The sequence below is a fragment of the Protopterus annectens genome, chromosome 5.part0 (genome assembly GCF_019279795.1).
Source record: "Protopterus annectens isolate FY-2018-M chromosome 5.part0, PAN1.0, whole genome shotgun sequence".
NCBI classification, from domain to species: Eukaryota; Metazoa; Chordata; order Ceratodontiformes; family Protopteridae; genus Protopterus; species Protopterus annectens.
Genome location: NC_056735.1, coordinates 1,702,570,017 through 1,702,590,105, shown reverse-complemented (window position 1 = coordinate 1,702,590,105; position 20,089 = coordinate 1,702,570,017). Strand labels below are relative to the sequence as shown.

Genomic DNA, 20,089 nt, shown 5'->3' with positions numbered 1-20,089 from the left:
TTTTGTCTTAATATTATGGTCCCAGAATTGCCAGAATTGTACATTTCAGGAATGTGTTGCTTAATATTGTTACAGTAAACCTTCCATCACTGCTTTCAAGAAAGTCTTCAGTTCCCATGTCCTTCAAGGAAGATCACATACTGGAAAAAAAAACACTGATATATATATATACTCCAAGAAACAAAATATCTTTGTTTTAAGTACAACATACCAATCTGTTATGTTTAGTTGTGTCCCTGCATACCTCTCAACCTGTTAAGACTAAGAAATCTGGACAAAGGCCTAAAAATATGGACACGTTTTAAATATTGCTTCTTACAAACTTAGCAAGTGGATAGAATAACAGGTTTTGCTTTATAATGTATTTTCTGAAGGATATGAAGTCTAAAACTGAAATATGGGCCATTATTTTCTGACTTCAGTCCTCAATGATTTACCAAAAAAAAACTGCAATTTTATAGGAAACAGACTAAAAATATGAGGCGAAAATCTGTACAGTTGAGAGGTACCCTCTTTGATTGTTTCTGGATTTGTCCCTGATTGCTTGAGAGGTCCTGCATGTCAGAACGGAAAAAAATGGCCACGTCTCAACTAATAACAAGGAAAAGCGCCGGGTTTAATATTATTATAAAAAAAATAAGTAAGTAAGAAAGAAATGTGTGCGTCTGTACAAGAACAAAAAAAAATGGCATGTCCCGTCTTTTGTTTGCGCACATCGCGAGCTTTTGAAAATTGACTCAATGGGAGCACCTTACTTTTTGTCATGTGACCGTATGGCAAGATGTTAGTATGGCGCTTTCCAGGACAAGAAATGTGTTGAAGATTTATAGGCGTTTGTCGGCTTTCGGGAGTAGCAGATCTTTGTTTACAGCGCCTAGTCAGGTAGACTAGTTTTATGACAAAAGATGTTATATATTGTTGAATGATTGAGAGTATTGGGCAGATAAATTGATGTTTTGTTAGCCGTATGTTAATTCACATTCCTGCAATTTAAGGACATCAGTATAGAAATCGGGTAGTAGATTTTCCCCTAATCGTCTGACAACAGTAAGGATTTGTAGCGAGTCTCATCTTTTGATTAAATTTATTTTGGATTGCAGATAGCTTACTTTCCTACCCCAAAATAGTAAAAGAGCTATTCGGTAGCGTGGTGAGGCAGTCGCAATAAAGGTATTTTCCACGCAGTCCTACCGCTGATACTTCATTGAGTTCAGTAGAATGTGATAAGCTGCCATATTTAAAGGTGGAAAGGAAGACTCCAGTGGAATAATATTCAACAACTCTTTTTAATGTATGCTAATGTTTTTATTACTTCACGATTTAAGATGCCATTCATAACTTTCAACTGCCCTTTATTTTGACTCTGCTTAAGGTTTGGACAAAAGGTTATGAGTTATACTAAAGAAGAGAGAAAATGTATATTAATCTGCATTCTTTTGTGCTACGAATGTCTTGGGTTAACAGTTTTAATATTAGAAGTGCCCCCGATTATTTCTGGATTTGCCCCGATACTGATAAAATTTATCCTTGACTGGTTGAGAGCTACGGTACCTTGAAACCTTATGTAAATTGCCATTGTTTCTTAAAACTTTGTAAACAAATTGAGTTTGAGATGCTTTTCAATTTGGAGTCTTTAGTAGCAGTATTTTGTTGATTTTGAGACGTTGTACTTTTTTCAACTCAGAATTTATAGAGTGCTTTTATACTAATGAATAGGTTCATAGAATGATACTAGGGTATTAGCCCGGGGTCCCTTAGAAGCCTAGCCAACAATTTTGCCCATGTTCCCATAGTCAGCACCCGTTTCCGCTGTCTAGCAGGGACACAAGTGGAATCCCAGGGATGTGTTTTCTGTTTCCTATCCGTATTCCAGGTTCCTGTTAAGCGGGGCTAGTGAAGTACTTTGTTTTGACACGGAGAGGGAGTCTATTCCACAGATGGGGGGAATCTTTGGAACACAAAGCTATCCTGCCAAGTTCTGTTAATGTCACAGACCAGGTTGAGGCATTGGGTGTGTGTTGCACAAGTGGAGTTTGACTTCAGGATGTGCAACAATTCCATCAAAGCTGGGTTTGAGATGGCCTTGTCTGACAGACACAGGTCACTTTTGAACAGTCTGTATAAGACTAAATAGAGCGAGGGCTTTTAGACTATCTATATCCAGTATTGGTGTTTGAGACCCTGTATTTTCCTGGTTAGGAACCTCTCTGGTTTCTCCAGCAGCTGCATGTGCTTGGCAAGGTACATGCCAAAGGGAGCATTGTACTCCTATAATGGGTCTGGTAAAGGAGGAGTAAAGGAATGTTATGATATCCTTGTTCCTGGATGAAATACCTTTACTTGTGAGGTGGGCCATGTAGAAAGCTTTCCTTGCAACAGAGGCAATGTGGTGGTCAGAAGTCAGGTTGCTATCAACCTGAGTGGCCAAGTCCCTCATGACTGCGTGCTTTGTTGTGATAGTGAGGGTGCCACCCCCCACCCCCCAAAGGGGATAATGATACATTTCTTGGCATTCAGTTTGAGGCCATGCTACTGGCATTAGTCATTAGAGTAGGGCTCTTTTGGAGGATGTTCACATCATTAGGGGAATTTAAGACTGCACCCAGCTAGCAGTCCTCTGCAAACTTGGTCAGCCACAGACCACTGGTTTTGGCTTGCATCTCAGAAAAGTGTATCCCAAACAGTAGAGGCCTCAAGACTGATCCTTGGGGTACACCATTCATTATGGATCTAGTACTAGAGGTGGCTTCCCCTATTTTGATTGGGGTTTTAGGAGTGAGCCAGTTAGCTACTCATCTGGTAACATACGGATTGATGCCTAGCTAACGGAATTTATCTATTTATGCCTAAGTGGGGAATAGTGTTGTTGGCTTTGGCTAGGTCAAGGCTAGGCAGTGTGCACAGTCTTACCCTCATCCATGGTTTTGGTGACTGTTTCGAAGAAGTCAGCCAAACAGGCATGATCTCCCTTTGACAAAACCAAGCTATGTGGGGTCAAGTGTTTGGCGGTTACCAGTGTCCTTGTTTATAAGGGTATCCATGGCCTTGCAGATCAGGCTAGTTAAGCTGATGGGCCTTTAATTGCCTGGGTCTGTGGGCGCTCCACCTTTGTGTAGAGGGATGACAATGGCTGTCCTGTTCGGCTGGGATGAAGCTAGTACTCGGGCTTTGGTTGAATAGGGTGACTAATGGTGCTGAGATCTCATGCCAGAGTTCATATAGAACGCAGTCAAGGATGTTGTCTGGTCCTATGGAGGCTATATTTTTTGCCTTTGAGCGGGCATTGACTACCTGCTCCCTGGTGATGAGAGGAGGGGGTAGGGGCTGGGGATGTCCTGGTTTACTGATGGGGGGGGGCAGGGGGGATTAAGTTTTCAATGAACTTGGCCAGCAGGTTGGCTATATCTACAGCGTTTGTGTATCTGGTTTTCTTGAGTACCAGTTCAGAGCAGATTTGGGTGTTTCCTTTGAGGTTGCAGATTTGTGAAGAAGGCCTTGTGATTGTCCTTAATGGATGTGGCCAAGTTGGACTCCAAGTTAGCCTTAGATTTCACTAGTGACCTTGTTTGTTTGACACCTGCTCCTTCTTGGTCCTGGACAGCAATTTTTTCCTTTATTATACAGTTTTATTGCTACTGTCCACCAGACAGGTTTACTCTTCCTTGAGGAAGGATGAGTTGGTCGTGTCGGCTATTGCTGAGTCCATGCAAGTTGTGTATGTACTTGTTTAGTTTTTTTGGTGTAGGTTTGGAGATTTAGTGCTAGTTTCAACTGAAGGGACAGTGGTTGTAAAGCTGTCTATACCTGCTCTCGGGAGATTACAGGTTTGGAAATTTATTTTTACCCTGGCAAGTGGTGGGTCAGGGGAGATGGTGACTTCAAAAGTGCTTGCTTTATGGTCGGATCTTACCGAGCAGGGTGACACACTAGGGGTGCTACAGTGGCTACTCATGTTATTTAGTACCACGTCCGAGATATTTTCACTTGGGGGGGGGGGTTGTCAACCAGCTGATCCAATGCATTGGTGAAACCTATAAATCTCTGGATGTTTGTGTTTGGCTAGCATAGGTCTTCCTCTCTGGTTAGGTTGTGTCATTCACCTAGGGTCAGGGTAGGGGGTTGAATCTTGATGGAGTCAAGTAAGTCCAGGTAGGTGGAGTGGGTGTCCTGAGTCATGGTGTTTTGTCAACAGTTAACTGTACTTGGAGTATCTCCTGTACGTTATACTGTTTGACTAGCCTGGAGGTGTGTGTGTCTTTGAAAAATATTGAAACTAGATCTCCTTTGGCTTTGCAGCCTTCTATTTGGGGTCTGATGGTATGGTAGAATGAGTAACCTGGTAAGGCATGGTAGAATGAGTAACCTGGTAAGGCTGGGGTGCTGTCTGCAGCTTTGAAGCAGGTTTCATTGACTGCACAAATGTCAGTATCTTCCAGAGCAAGGAATGCTTGTAATGAGTGCAGTTTCATGTTAAGACTCCTAGCGTTTAGCAGCATAACCTTTAAATTTCATTTAGAAGACACATTCACATTGGTAATTTTGTGCTCATAACTTTGCTTAAAAAGTACTATGTGGGTGGCAAGAGCCTTTGCCTGAAGCCCAGGGGAGAGAGATGAAGCCCATCTCTGACAAAGCATTGTGGTCTGTCAATCATGTTCTCCCAGGCTGTCAAGTACTGGATCCACTTGGAATGACACCAGAAACTAAGCCAATTTAGTTTGTCATTTTCCGATTGTATTGAGGCATCATTCTGGGTGATGGGATGCTGCTTAAGGCTAGGGACATGCCTGCCTGGGACACATGTTCAGCAAGCTTAATCATGTCTCTCTTCATATAGTCCAGAGAGGTACGTCTTGAGTCATTCACACCAACATTGGGCTGTGACGGTCCTAACAGTACCTGTTAAGAGACTTGTGTGTGAAATATGGCAGATTGTAGCACCTGACCAGCAGCTTACCGTGACTTTTTCTCCTCGTCTAGCCTGGTGAGTGGCACGTCTGTCTCTCGTGATAATCTCCTATGATTTAAGCATGGTGGGTTTGTGGCTGGGCCTTGGAGTCTGTGAGACACGGTCATGTGTACTATGTGTGGTGCTTGGTGGCGTGGGTTGTGATATGCATGTGTGTGTTTGCTTCAGATATCTTGTAAATATGATTTTAAGAACCTCCGCATATGTAGGAGTGTTGTACAGATGTGGGTGGTGGACTGTGTGCTGTTTGTAGTGTTTGTGCAGGCAACCTTCTCAGTGCCAGATGGTACTGGCTTGTGATTGAGACACCAAGGGTTCTAGGGTCTTTGTAATTCCGTCTCAACATATTGCGTTCCTAGGTGGTGGTAAAGGGTTGTCCATGTACATAAAACAATTGCTACGCTTTCTCAGGGTGCCCATGTCAACCAGACTACCAGGAGAAACCATAAGAAGTCCATCCATGATTGTCAGAATCTGTGAAAGAGAGGTCAGGGATAGTAGAGTGGGTATTATCTTGGAGTACCTACAAGTGTGAGTAAGGATGGATAAAATCAAAATCAATACAGTAGCAGCAAGGGAGGGCTTCACTTACACATGAGTGTTGGTGAGGGAAAAAATGTAGCTGATATACCTCGCAAAGGGTTAACAGTGCAGTGACAATGCACAAACCCAGGGTTTATACCACAGAAATGAATAGAATAGAAATGCTGGAATTGACTGATCAAACCTTTGTCCCTGAGCTCTTTGGATAAACACCCTATGCCAGACAAGTTCCAACCAGTTCACTTACTCCCACTAAGTGTAGGCAGGCCCCTACCAACACAAGATGGCGTAGCAGGAAACATGGGAATCGTACACAGATCCGGTTATAGCAAAGCCAGACTGTTAAAGATATTTAAACTCTTTCTAGGTCAGCTTAACACAGGAGAAGAGACCCTTGCATACAACAGTAGCAAATGAGAGCAAACTGATTTAAAGGAGTACCGCACCCACAGACTCAAAAAAACATGTTTAAAACATCATGGCATGTTGTTTCCTACACTTTAACAGCACTCTGGGATTATTTACAGGATTTTAAATATTTTTATATGTAATTCCAGACTTTGACCACCTGGAGGCTGGCATATTGACGTGGTTTGGATAAATCGGGTTGCATGCAAAGTACTGAGTAAAATAGAACAGTGCAAGTAACATTCCCTGCTGCTGGATGACTACTTAAAACAGAAACGGTGCAAATGCCACAGAACACACTCAAAGTGCTGTTTACTGCTGCCTTTTCTTCTAATTTAGTTTAAATGGCACTAATTTGTGAGACAATGAATTCCAGTCCATTTACTTCTCCCCTCCCCATAACACTTAGTTTCCCTAGCTGTCAAAGTCCTGAGGGTAATTTGACCTGGTAATTCCACTGATTGGCAGATCTCAGCAGGGTGCTTGACTCATGTAATTTAATCTTTGCTCTAGCATTTCCTTTGTTAGAGGGGACTTTTTTTGCTGCAGTATAACCATGGCCTTACTTGACTGCAATCACATCCAGTAAGGTCTTGCACCAAGGAGCTAAAGAATAAAACATTTATACTATTAACCAGTTTAGATCTTTATTAATTTAAGTGTTAAGGTATCACTTCATGCTTCCACCTTGTTAAAAATTGAGATTTACATGTGCAAAGTATGTTGGTATGCAGTGTTTGCCTTCATATGTTTTTACTCCACTGGTTGGTTTGCAAAAAAAAAACTTTTGCAGTGTCCCCTGATTTGTCTTTGTACATACAAACCACATTGCTATATTTTCCCCTTCCTTTTTCTTGTCCAGAAGTCACTTATAACAAAGTAAAATTTTTATTAATTTTTTTTTAAATGAAGGACATCAAGGTTAACTTACCTTGAATCAGATAATGGATGCCACTGCAAAGAATCACTGTTGAAATATATTTGTGCATGGACAAAATTCTTTACTAAATCTGTTTGCCAGCCTCCAGTTCAATTGGTGCTATGGCTTTAATATACTGGTGTGTTTGTGCATGCCTTCCAAATATCTCCACCATTACATATCGGTTTTGCAGTGTAGTAACCACCCGACATGCCCATATACCTTTAACCATCAATATGCAGCTACTCCTGTTCATGTGAGTATGTGAATTCATTTTCAGACATAAGGTGTGGAAGCTGCACTGAATAATTCTAGGTGCTTGTTCAGGTTTCACATGGTGCTTGCTTAGAGCTACTCTCATGTTAAGCCACTATGAATATGTTGCACTTCCACCTCTGATACCATGGTAATGTTTTAATCTTTCTATTCCCGCACTGCACACTAGCAGTATCTGGTGCAAATACAACAGAGAAGTATGCAAGCAATACAACAGAGAAGTATGCAAGCAATACACCACCTAAGCATCATTTGCCGTGCAGAATGTACAAGTATGCATACCAAATTTCTGTGTTTCCAAACATCATTGTTACTACACTACTACTGAATAAAATGAACAGCACTCAGACTGGGGAAGGAAGGGAGCCATGACATCACAGAATGGGTGGGTCTTATTATTTTAGTTAGAATCAGATGGCTGTGGTGATGTCACTTTGGGGGAGGGAACTGATTAAAAAAAAAAAGTACCTGCACTGCCTGGCCTCGATGATGTCAGTAATTGGGCGACTCCAGCAAGCTTTATTCAAACATGAGAGAATCATTTTGTAAGTGAAACCATCACAGTATGAGAAGGTAGGCTTCTGTTACAGAAGTAAGGGGAATTATAAAAATTGTAAATGCTTTATTGTTGTTGCTTTACAGAGGGCAATGTAAATAGGGAGGAAAAGGGCCATGAAGTTGAGAAATACATTAGAGAAACCTGTTGTACTCCTTTAAACAAATTGACCAATAAAAAAACTGAAACTGAGTCCTGTTCAGCAACCTTCAATCAGATGAGTTATAACTGCACACTCCTGCCACTAGGTGCAGGAGCACCCTCCAATAAAAGATGGCCTGGTTTAGAGCTAAAGTTATACAAACAGTTAGATTCAACAGGTCTGAATCTAGTCTATGCTACAGCAAACAGTGCACCAACTTCATAAAAAAAAATTCAATTAAGCAGGCACAATAAGCCTTTAACCAACAATTCCCAGCTTAGAAGGGCAGAATTTACTTTTTCTTCCTACAAGAGTGTAGATCACAAACAATCTTGATGTAAAAGTGGCCTGAAACCCAAGTGCTTATACCAGAACCAAGACTGTTTTTAGAACAAACGCACTAAGCAGTCAACCAGCAATTCCCGATAGAAGGATGTTAAGCTACCTCTCCTGCAATAAATGTGAAGACCACAGACCTTCCTAATGTAAAACAACTGTCCTGAAGCCCAAGTGCTGCAAAATGTAAGTGAATAAGCCTCTTCATTTCTGCTTAGCCATAATGTTGGGGTTCTTTTAGCAGCCAGTAGTACTGTGAACATTGTAAAGTCAGTTAAAATGTGGGACAAGGGAGTCTGGGCTGACTTGATATTTGGTCATAAGCCTAGAGACCCTTTGTATGTAAAGACTAGGTTTTAGAGAGACCTTGAATTTACAGAAATTACTAGGAATGAGCATTGCACCTACTATAATGAAGCATGCAACAAAGAATTTCAAAAGTGTTTTGGGAAATTCTGTTATGCCATCATTTTGGTTGTTGGCGAATGTACTTAAGATTTGGATCAGTAATTCAGTTGTAAGTGTATTTATGGTGGGGGGTGAAAATTAAATATTTCTAAGTACGTCTTGCAATAGTGTAGGCTTGTATGGGATTTCCTTCCAATTTCATGACTTATTTTTTGAGAGACAATTGTTCGGACCTTCATGTAGCAGGAAGTTGGTAATATTTTATTTTTTACTATCCTCTTCAAGTTATAATTTGGTCAATAAACCGGGGAAAATGTATCCCTTCATTAACCTCCTAAAAAGAATCTGCCTGTCAGATGGCTGAAGTGTGGCTTTTGCGTATCATTCAGAGAATTTATCGGACTCCCATTACATGTCAAAGCTTTTGTTCATTCTGGGTTGTCTGATTCGTTGATTTTACGTCATACATGTATAGATTTACTTTCAGCATTTTTCAGGATCATAAAACACTGATCAATAAACTGGAACTAATTGATTTACTTTTGATAAGCTGGATAGCTACATGGCAATCCTACAGTAATTGAACAGGTGAAATTTTTGATTGTCGGGGTGTCCCACGGGGCTCTAACTATTTTCTGCCAGCCTGCCTGTTTTATATATGACCCATACTAGGGAAGCGATTTGCCAAGAGGGGCAACTGCTTAGTTATTTAATACAACCCCTTTTGAGCACTATATCCTCAGTCCTGCCATAAAGCATACAGTCCTACCATAAAGCATACCTGAACTGCTTGAACTTGGGCACATCCAACAAATAGTTGTGGAAAAATGGGGAACCTACCTGATTATCCACCAACACAGTTTATCTATATTCTCTGTTTTCCAGCCCACAACCCCTCCTAAGAGCAGCTAACAGGGTCTCTACCCGCTTTGCTTTCCTCTCCCACCAACTCGAGAACCATCCCTATGCACCCCCCATTTCCTCTCCCACCAACTCGAGAACCATCCCTATGCACCCCCCCTATATTATATCAACTACACTACTCAAACAAAACGCATGTCGTCTCTGTCTCTCTACCTCTCCCACTGTGGCGACCCTTGACAGACAATCACCTTGTCTGCTCATGATTGGCAGTAGAGCTTTTATGGTGTTGAGCTGCTAGCCCGGTGCCCAACCTTCCACAGAAGGCACGCACTCATGCCTCGGTCCAATTTTAGTGTGTCCAATCCACTTGCAGCATGTTTTTGGGGATGTGGGAAGAAACCGGAGCACCCAGAGCAAACCCACAACACATCCCTACAAATTAACAAAATAATCCTCCCACCATATCCATTACCTACGGCATACAGTCATAAAGCTTTCCTAATATGCAAGCTCTCTCTCAAATTGATAAAACTTAATAACCTTGTGCATATCAAAACTAGCCCTCAGTGGAGATGTCCACCCCAACCCTGGCCCCTCCATCTCCATCCCCACTCCTTATAATCAGACTATTAACCACAACTTCTCCCAAATCACAGCCAGTAGAAAGCCAAATGACCTCCTCCTGCTAAGCCTAAATATCAGAAGTATAATCAACTAACACCATGCCACCAATACACTTGTACTACCCAGATATAATCATCCTGATGGAAACCTGGCTAAAACCTCACATTACCAGTGAGCAAATCCTCCCTACTGGTAGACCGGCTAGACGAGGAAGGAGGTGGTATAGCTATAATATTTAAACAGCATCTAAACATCCAGATCCTAAACTCATCAGCTCCCCAAATTGGCAATGAAGAAATAATATATACCAACCTCAAAATAAACGAGAATAAAACCATCAACATAATAGGATGCTACTTCCCACCTGGCCAAAATATCCCTCCACTAGAAAATCTCTGTACTACCCACCATCTCCCTCCAAGGGACCATCATTTTAGGTGATTTCAATATTGACTGGCAATCCTGTTGTGGCAGTCATCCAACCCATCATCTAAACCTTCATGGCTTCACCCAACTAATCCAGTCACCAGCCAGAATAAATAAATAACTCCAAGCGCACTACCCTGGATTGGATACTAGTTAGTAAGATCCCCCAGTCTTGTATAGCAGGCTGCCTATCAGTTAGCCTCAGTGATCATTCCCCAACATTCCTACTCCAAAAAAAAAAAACCTATATCAAGTTAAACCTGTCCTCTACCATCAAATATGTAAAAAACTAAACTTTAACCCACTCACATTCATCTTATCCCTCAGAATGCAACTGGCATAAAGTACCTCAGCCTAGATGACGCAGTTGAATTTTTCAATACTACCTACCTAAGCATCCTAAATAACCATGCCCCCATAAGACTTGCCAGAAACAAAACCCAATCCTTCACATGGCTACAGAAAACGACTAGGTCAGAAATGAAAAACTGAGATAAAGCCTGGGAACACTGGTGCAAAACCAACCAACCCCCCCCCCCCACAGCTAGACAGAAATTCCTAGAACTATGCAATAGTCAACAAGCTCACATAATTCCCCTCCACAGAACTAACCAATTACCGCCCCTTAGCTATTCTCTCTCCACTCTCCAAAATACTAGAGATGCATTCACACTCAAGTCTCAGACTACTGATCTCTTTTCCAGTATTCAGCATGGTTTCCAACCAAACCATAGCACCACCACTGCCTTACTCTTTCACTAACACTATCCTTTAGCATAAAAACAATGGCATGCTCTCCTGCTACGTTCCTAGACCTATCTAAAGCATTTGACATGGTCCCACACAAACAACTCATCTCTGTTCTCAATAACCTATCCTTCTCTGTCAGTCACCAACTGGTTTCAGTTACCTGTCGGACTGCCAGCAGTCCATTGTATGGCAGAATGACATACCTCCCCAACTACCTGTCTCTATTGGTGTTACCCAAGGAACCATCCTTGGAGCCCTACTCTTCTGTTTTCACCAATAATCTAGCCTCTGGCACAAAGCATGGCACACTCATACAATATGCAGATGACTCCACCATCTGCTCAGTCCCTACCCGACCTGCAGAAGGTCACACAGGATGCCTTTTCCTTTGAAACTTGGCTATCCGATGCCCAGTTAATACTCAACCCAAACAAAACAAAACTCCTTATCTTCCAACCCACCAAACATACTCAAAACAACTCGTCACAGCAAAAGACAACACTGCTATCCACCCAACAGATCACACCAGATTGTTAGGAGTTGAGATAGACAATCTCCAATTTGACATTCATATATCCATGACCATAAAAAAAGCAGCTAGGATTTCAGTTGCAAATTCACACCTTATCTCCACCCTACTTTATGCCTCTCCAATATATACCAACCTAAGGCAATGTGATGTAAATAAACTAGAGACCTTCTACAACAAAATCACCAGATTTGCCACTGGGGCATCCTACTGGGCTGGCTAGAACTCCCTCACCTCCTTAAATGGTATCTCACACTTGCCCACAAACTAGTAAGCCATCCTCAAAGTCCCATCCCTCCAGAATCCACTCCAACCCTGTCTCACCACTAGACCACTACGATCCAGCAGCAAAAATCACGTGCAGGTTACTAGAGCTAATAACAATGCTGGAGAAGTGCTGTAGCCAAATTATGGAACCCCCCCCCCCCCAACAACCTGTATATCAGCATGCACCCACTTCAAAGCTTTACTTAAAGCGCACCTAAATACATGCTGGCTATGCCCTTGTAACTCTCCTCTCTAACTTCGCCCACATCTACCCTCTACTTCTGTTCCACCCCACTAACTACCTTAGGCATATAAGCATCAGAGTTTGCTGTAATCAATCTACTTATTATATGGCAGTAACTTCTTATTGTAACAATTTTAATAACTGCTGTTTACTTCGCAGATGGCACAGATGCTAGTTGTCTACTGAAATGTACTATGTTCTTCATCTGCAACTGTTTGTAATGTTTTAATTGCTATGTTCTTCATATGTAACTGTCTGTAATATTTTAATTGTGGAGCTCTTCTATCCAGGCCTTCGCTGAAAATGGACCTGCGTCCAGTTGACTTTCCCAGTCAACAAATGTAAATAAATGAATGAGATTTGGGAGACCTAAATTGAAAGGTGAATATTTAGTATAGTACACAGTGATTTGAAAATGTAGATTCATTTCAAGATGACTTGGTACATGGGTAGATCCAACTTAAATTTTTTCTAATAATTTATTAACATTAGTTGTAGAACTATAGGCTGTATATATAAAAAAAAAAAATCCTAAAATATAGGAAATCTGAAATGAAGTCCTTGTTTAATTGTATTACACCCAAACTTGAATATGGGCTAACGGTGTGGAAACCTTAAAACGAGCATGAGTAAACCGGAAATAGTACAGCAGAAATATGCCAAGGGCATCCATGGATGTGAAAATGTAACTTATTGTGAAAAGACTGTACAGCGTGTCGTATGGATGTTTGAGGAGATATCATTCAGGTATAAAAGGCATTTAGAGGCACCTACCTTTGGGAATGTTTGGGGTTATAAAGTAGAGAATCAGACCATCTATATAGAAGATTCTACAGGAATGAAGTGTGTAAATTGGCTCTTTGAGAGAGCAGCTGATGCATGGAACAGGCTACCAAATTACATTAAAGCAAGCACTAGTTTAGATATTTTTAAGAACAGCCTGGATACTTATTATGGGAACAGCTGTTTTGGTATGTTGTCATGCTAGAGGCGCATTGATACCGGTGCTTGAAATATTAAATATCTATGTTTGTTTGTGTCTTTTGGCTTTCCCTGGTTAGGGGTTGCCACAGCGGAACTCCGGTCTGCTAATGATTGGCAGTTGATTTTTATGTAGCGGCTTGCCAGGCCTGACGCACAGCCTTCAACGAAGGTACGCTCATTCACGCATGTCTCCACGCAGAAGACACTCTAGCTGAGAATCGAACCAGACAGTGTCTTACTTGTGAGGCGACAACGCTACCGCAGCACCACATAAAATTGAATTCTGCAGTGACACTTGTGACATTAGCTAATAACTAGGTTTATACCCTGTATTTTTTCTGAAGTTGTGTATTGTTTCTAGCAATATGAATGACTATTAACAGATGCAGTTTATTCAGAAATGTTTGTAAGGGGTAAAAAACAGCTAGCACAATTGACCATGATTGACTTTTGTTGCAAGCTTACATAGGTTTAGTTTAAGTTAAAATTAACAACACTGTGGATTTTGAGACTCTATTTGGGAAAGTATCAGATGCACAGAATGCTGTTACCTTCGACTGAAAAACAGAAATTGTGCATTTAAGGCCCAGTTAAAAAAAATAAAGGAGAAATAATTAACTTTATGCAAAAGTTTGAGCATTTTCTACCTCCTTAATTGAATGGTGAAGTCTTTATTCAAATCTTAAAGATTTTAGTTTTTTTTTTCCAATGCAGCAAAAAAAAATAGATTCTATTTTCTTTTCTTAAAATAGAAAAGTCCAAGATAAAGTTGCAGCTGTTTTATGTTTAAGAGATTTTTATAGCTTTCTTGAAATAAGCAAATGTATGCCCGTGTTTGTTTAACATTTCCAAACGTATATAAAGGGAATCGGCATTTATGTTTGAGCAGATAATTGCAAATGGTAGTACTGAGAATATGTATTTCTGGAGGCTGAGCCATATTTTTGGACAGGAATGAGCTTAGCATTGAGCAGTATTCGATAATCTCCAAAGGTATTGCAGTATAAACAAATTGACTTGAACTTGGTTACTGGTGTCCTTATAAGGAGGTCCAGTATTTGTCTGCTTTTGGAGGACATGGTCGACAAACCACTCTGCTTGGCCAGGGATGGTCTGCACCTGGTCCCCTTTCAGGTATTGGCCAAAGCATTATCCCTGTAATGCCTTTTTAGGCAGTGCCAACCTGATAAAACTTACAAATTCTGCTCCAGATAAACCAAAGGTGTTGCTCACTGCTAGGAGTTGCAACAACAAGCTCCACTCCTTGGAGGGTGTTTGAGAGCAGTACAGTCAGAGAGATGGCTTAAAGCCACAGAAGACACCCTTGTAATGCAAGGCTTACAACACCTTCCACACATTTTAGACCAGGTATCTCACAAAAAGGAATGAGGTGGAAGTGCAAGCACACTTCAACATTGGTCAAACAATATGACATGCTTAAGCTATTCCATGTTCGCCTAACCTTGGGTGTAGTGTCCAATACTATAACCTTGCTAGCTCTAGGTCCACATCTCTGACACAGGATTATCATTCCACATACTTTAATGTACTGGAGTCACTGACCTTCAGCCCAACACTATTCATGGTGATTTCAACTATCCCACAATAAACCTGGATACATGCACAACCAACATGCAGGCTCCAAAGATTTGTATATTTATTCAAGGCAAACGCCCTTTTAATAGCTAGTTTGCACTTCTACTAGGGGTGCACATATCCTGAATCTGGCACTCACAAATTTGAGGAAACTTGCACCCCCCCCCCCTGTGTGATGTCAGTAATGTCATCAATGGTCAGATCAGATTACAAAATGGTCACCCCTGAAATTGGTTTAAAACTTTAACTTCAGAACCTTAAATATCTTTTCCAGAGTAAATTACCTCCTGTTAAGCAATGGCATATCTAAATTCCAGGTTCCAAATCAAAACTCTGCGAACCCTGTACAAGCATATAAATACTGCATAACAGCAATACCAAACCAAAATAAACTTAGGACAAACTCCAAACAAGCCTCCTTGGTGGACTTGTAGTATGCACAGGATGTACAACAGTCTCACCAAGCAACTCTAAGGGCTAATGAAGTTCATGAAAACCAACATCAAGGGAAAAATGGCCTCAAGGCTAAGGATAACCATAAAACATTTTCAGTTGTACACAGCATTAAGGAGAAATGCCCAACAGCCTGCTGAACTAATAGTAAATGTAACTCCCTGTACCAAACCAGAAGATATAGCAGATTTGCTAGTCTATAAACTTGGCTCCAATTTCACCCTGTTACCCCCCCCCCCCAAGGAAATTTACCATTTCTCCCTCAGTTATCACCAAAGAACAGGTCCTTGCTGCACTCTCCAAAGCTAAAAACACTGCATTAGTGGGTCTGATGGCATCCCATGATGCCTCCTAAATAGACCTGTCAGGCCCACTAGATTCTAAATTCAACAGCTTCCAGGAATCCCCCCCCCCCAAGGATTGGAGGACTGCAGCAGTTATCCTTCAATGCAAAGGGGTTCATCGGCAGACCTTACGTTTGAATGGTCTTGTATGCAAGGCCATGGGACAAATTGTATACCTGATAGACATAATAAATCTTCAAGCACTGGGTAAATCCCAGCTCAGCTTCAAGGGCAAGTCGTGCCTACTAAACTGGTGGATGACTTTGTGAAGGTCACTAGAGCCACGGAAGAGGCAAACTACCTACCTCAATCTGGCAAAGGCATTTGCCAGAATACCTCACTTTTTTTTTTTTTTTTTTTTTTAGATACACTTGTAAATTTAAGCATAAAATCCCTGTCACCTGATGGATAGCTAAATAGTTCACAGATAGGAGATGTGAAGTTAGGGAGTAGGAGTCTGTCTCCCCCAAGAGACCTCTTACTAGTGGTGTCCCACAGTGTTCAGTACCGGAACCTGTTCTGTTTGGAATATACTTCTCTGAAGTCAAGGCATATGTATAGGGGCTTTGGCTGACCAAATTTGCTGATGACTGCAAGTTTGGTACAATAACTGAATCTCCTAAATATATAGGTATCTTTTAGGTGGTAGGTCTGACGGACACAAATAACTGGTGCTGTGGCCTAAAACTGTTTTAATAAAAAAAAAAAAAAAAAAAAGCATATTTATACCTTCTGAGAAGGCTGCCACCACTGCAAATTACAATATTGATGACACTCTAGTAGACCCAGTGATGAGGTACTTGGGAACTCTGAAACGGAACACGTGGTGAAAACTTCTACATGGCTCAACTTGTAAGAGTATGGCATCCAGACCTAAGAAGATCCATAGTTTTGTTATACTTATCTCATTAGTCCCATAATAGAGTACAGTGCACCCTTTATCATGTACCTGACCAGGATTTAGCAACAGCTGGAGCAGCTAGAGCTTCCTTGCTAAAAATACAGGGCATAAATAGCATGTCCTAGGATGACCACCTCAAAGCCTTGTCCTGTGTCCTCTACAGACTACTGAGGGACGATCTAGGTTTATCTTGCAAGGCATTCTCTGATCCAGCTATGATGCATCTGCTACACATTTGCAAAAAACACTAGAATTACGCAGTCTGAGGCTCTAAGTCTTGTCTGTGACTAACAAAACCATGTTGAGGGGAAGACTTGCGTCTGAGATTACACATTTTGTTGAATAGACTCCCCATTCATGTGAAACTGAGGTCTTCCTTAAGCCTATTCAAAAGGCGATTTAGACCAGTGGATGGGAAATTGAAAAGTCACTGACTTTCCACCTGTGTACTTCATGGACAGGGACAGCTTGTAGATGCCCTAAGGCACAGGCATATAACATGGTCTGTGGTCATTGGTAATTGGGGGTAGGGTGGGAATAGGTCACAAATTGCTAGGCTTAAGTCTGGAACAAGACCATGTCTGCTTCATGAGAGCATTCGGGTGTGTCAAAAAAATGTGCTGACTGCTTGGATTGTGTAATTTCGTGGTAGGATAATTTTTCAGTTTGTCTCTAGGTGGTCCTTTAAACAACATTTGCTTGCTTACTGGTCACCAGTAGGCTGTCTGCTGTCCACTCTTGCTAATTCACTTCACCAATGCTATAGCTGTACCCTGTTGTCCCTTTACCAGATTAGTATATAACCTTCATGGATGGGAACCTCCTTGGAGCTAGTTAATCCAGTTTTTGCATGGGGAATGAAAGTCTGTAAGGTAGTTGCCTCCTATGCAGAGGGCTTTGAAGCTATTTATGCCCCTTTAGGATTGATGTCACTGCATGCTCCATCTTCCAATGTCCTTTACAATCTGCTCTTGCATGCAGTTTAATATTCTGACTTCCTTAGTTCTCGCTTTGCCTTCATCTGTTCCGTGTTCTAGAATGCTTTTTATTTTCCTTTTTGTGTATGTATTTCCACAGCCTTTTTCTGAATAAGTACTTGTGTGAATCTGGGATGGTCCTGAGAGTTGCTACTTTTGCTTCCCTCCTTTTTATTAAGGGTGACCCCATTTTAAATATTTTGTCAGGGTTGAGTGTTCAGGTGTGTCAAGTGTTTTTGTAGTAATAATAAAACCACACGTGGAAGAGTACTGGACTGTAGGACTTGCTCCCTTTAGTGCTCCTGTCAGTTTACTCGCATTATTTGACAACCCTTTGTTCTTCCCCTTTAAATATGCATCTGTCCATTTCCTTTCTGTTAATATCCATAATCTGCTACGCAGGACTTAGTCAGAGGCCTTGATAGAGTCTAGCTGAGCAACTGCTGTTGAAACTCCTCTGTCGATTTGTCCTTTAATCCTGCCATAAAACTGGAACAGCTTTTGACTAATGACTGCCAGCTGTGACCATGTGTTGGTTGCTGTCCTAGTAATTGTTTTTTCTTTAGTAAAACTAGAAGCCTTTCCCACTGGGTTTGTTGTTTCCATGACTTTAGGTCCCCAGACTTCATCCTGCTCTTGCTAACGTCTCCTGACCTCCTAGGTGGGTACTCCTCTTGCCTTCATTCCTTGTACTTGTGCATTGGCCATTGATGAGGACTTGGGAATGGCCAGAGTCCAGAGGACATTGGGGGGGTAGCCCATCTAGGCCCTCTGCTTTAACATCCTTTTGTATATTCCGTTCTTTGAGTTGAACCTGTCTGCTAAAAGGTTGGCAGTGGCCTCAAGGTCAATGTGGGTGATGCCATTTGCAATAGGTTCTGTGCAGTGTGTATTTCTGCTGAGGCTACAGACAGATGTAGAAAGCTTTTGTGGGTGTTCTTTGCCGAAGAATTATGTTTAACCCTGCCTGTTTAGATGGGTCATGGAGCTTATACTATGCATGGCTTTGCTCATCCTACGCTTGGCCAACCTTCTCTTTTTTTTTTTTTTTTTTTTTGTATAACAAATCCATGTCTTGATTCCAGCCGTGTGTCTTCTTTGAGTTGGGCACAGCTTGTTCAATGCAGCTATTAACATTGCTATACAGAGAGATGTTTGTAAATGGCTCCGCATATGCTATGGTGGTTACTGGGTTTAGAAGTGCTTGGAATTTATCCAAGGTTGTTGTAGTAGAGAGAGGTTGGCTATGGAATAGTTACTAAAAGATTTTGGCTTCTCTGGGTCCCTGGATTTAATTATTTCCAGCAGTACTGCCTTGCAGTCAGTTCTGATGAGCTAAGATATTATGTTGGTTGAGGATCATTGGCTCTCCATGTTTGCGAGTACAAGGTCAAGGATGTTTCTACCCTGGTAGGAGAATGGACCAACTGTTCCAGTGTGTTGGTATTAAGTTTAGGAATCCCATCCCCTGAGCTTGTGCATTAGAAGTGGTGTAGGAATTCCCAGTTTATAGAGGGGTTGTTAGATCCCACATAAACATTGTATTGGGTTGAATGGTGAGGGAGTATAGTACATTGAGGTAGGTAGTACAGGTTTTCTGGGACATGGAGGGGGACCTGTAGGTTGCAAAAATGGTACAAGACCCTGGTTATGGTGAGTTGCACATGTGTGATTTCCAGTGGGTCACATACTTTAGTCTGGATGTGAGGTTTGTTTTTATATAGATTGAGACTCCTCCACCCAGAGTTCTTTCCTCTGCAGTAACTGGTCTAAACTGTGAAAGGTATTATAACCTTGCTTTGGTGTGATATTCTCCACTCGCTCTCCAGGGAGGAAGGCCTGCACAGAGTATAGTTTAAGACTTCTGTCATTGAGCAGTACCACCTTCAGATATTTCTTCAAAGGTTCAGTTAAGTCGGTAGGTTTATCAGTTTGACATTGCCAAAAAAAAGGCACCAAGAGGGTAGAAAATGTCTTTACCAGTATCTAAAAGCCTAGAGGGGATAAGTGCAGACAATTCATGACAAAGTAGTGTGGTCTGTCAACCATGTCCTCCCAGGTCATCAATAATGTACCCTCTTGCTCAACCCACCCCAGGTCATCAATAATGTACTCTCTTGCTCAACCCACCCCAAGTCTGGGGTCTCTGAGAAGATTGAGGACAGTGGTGCAGCATTCTGTTGCTGCAGGGAAGTGTGCTGTTACTCCTGCTTCCTTGTGGTAGACTTTCTAGATCCATGTGCATGTGCACCTCTGACATGAACAACCTGTTGACTATGCGTCTCATAGCTTGTACAGCACAAAGCTCAACCGGCTCTTACTCTGCTCATTGCAGCGAGCCTAGGCTGCCTCCCTTTCTCACTGATGGGCGAGATGACATCAACCACTCTTGGTAGGTTCTCATAGTTTCAGAATTAATATAGCTTCTTGCTGCTCCTGAGTTGGGGTTGTTTTAAATTTTACCTGCTCCTGGTTTGGGGTTGTTTTGAATTCTACCTGTTTCTTCTGGTTAGGTATAAATGGTAATCTGGCTCACTTCTCAAAGAATGATTTCTTTAGCTGAGCTTTTCACC

General features: G+C 41.6%; 1 protein-coding gene across 1 annotated transcript in view; it reads left to right on the top strand.

The window, feature by feature from the left end:
• The first annotated feature begins 741 nt into the window (after positions 1-741).
• The window catches only part of WARS2 (tryptophanyl tRNA synthetase 2, mitochondrial), a 291,282-nt gene continuing 271,934 nt past the window's right edge, over positions 742-20,089 (top strand). The window contains exon 1 of the mRNA XM_044071488.1: positions 742-882. Within this exon, the coding sequence (XP_043927423.1) occupies positions 790-882 (93 nt within the window). The 5' untranslated portion in view covers positions 742-789. The remainder of the gene's footprint in view (positions 883-20,089) is intronic.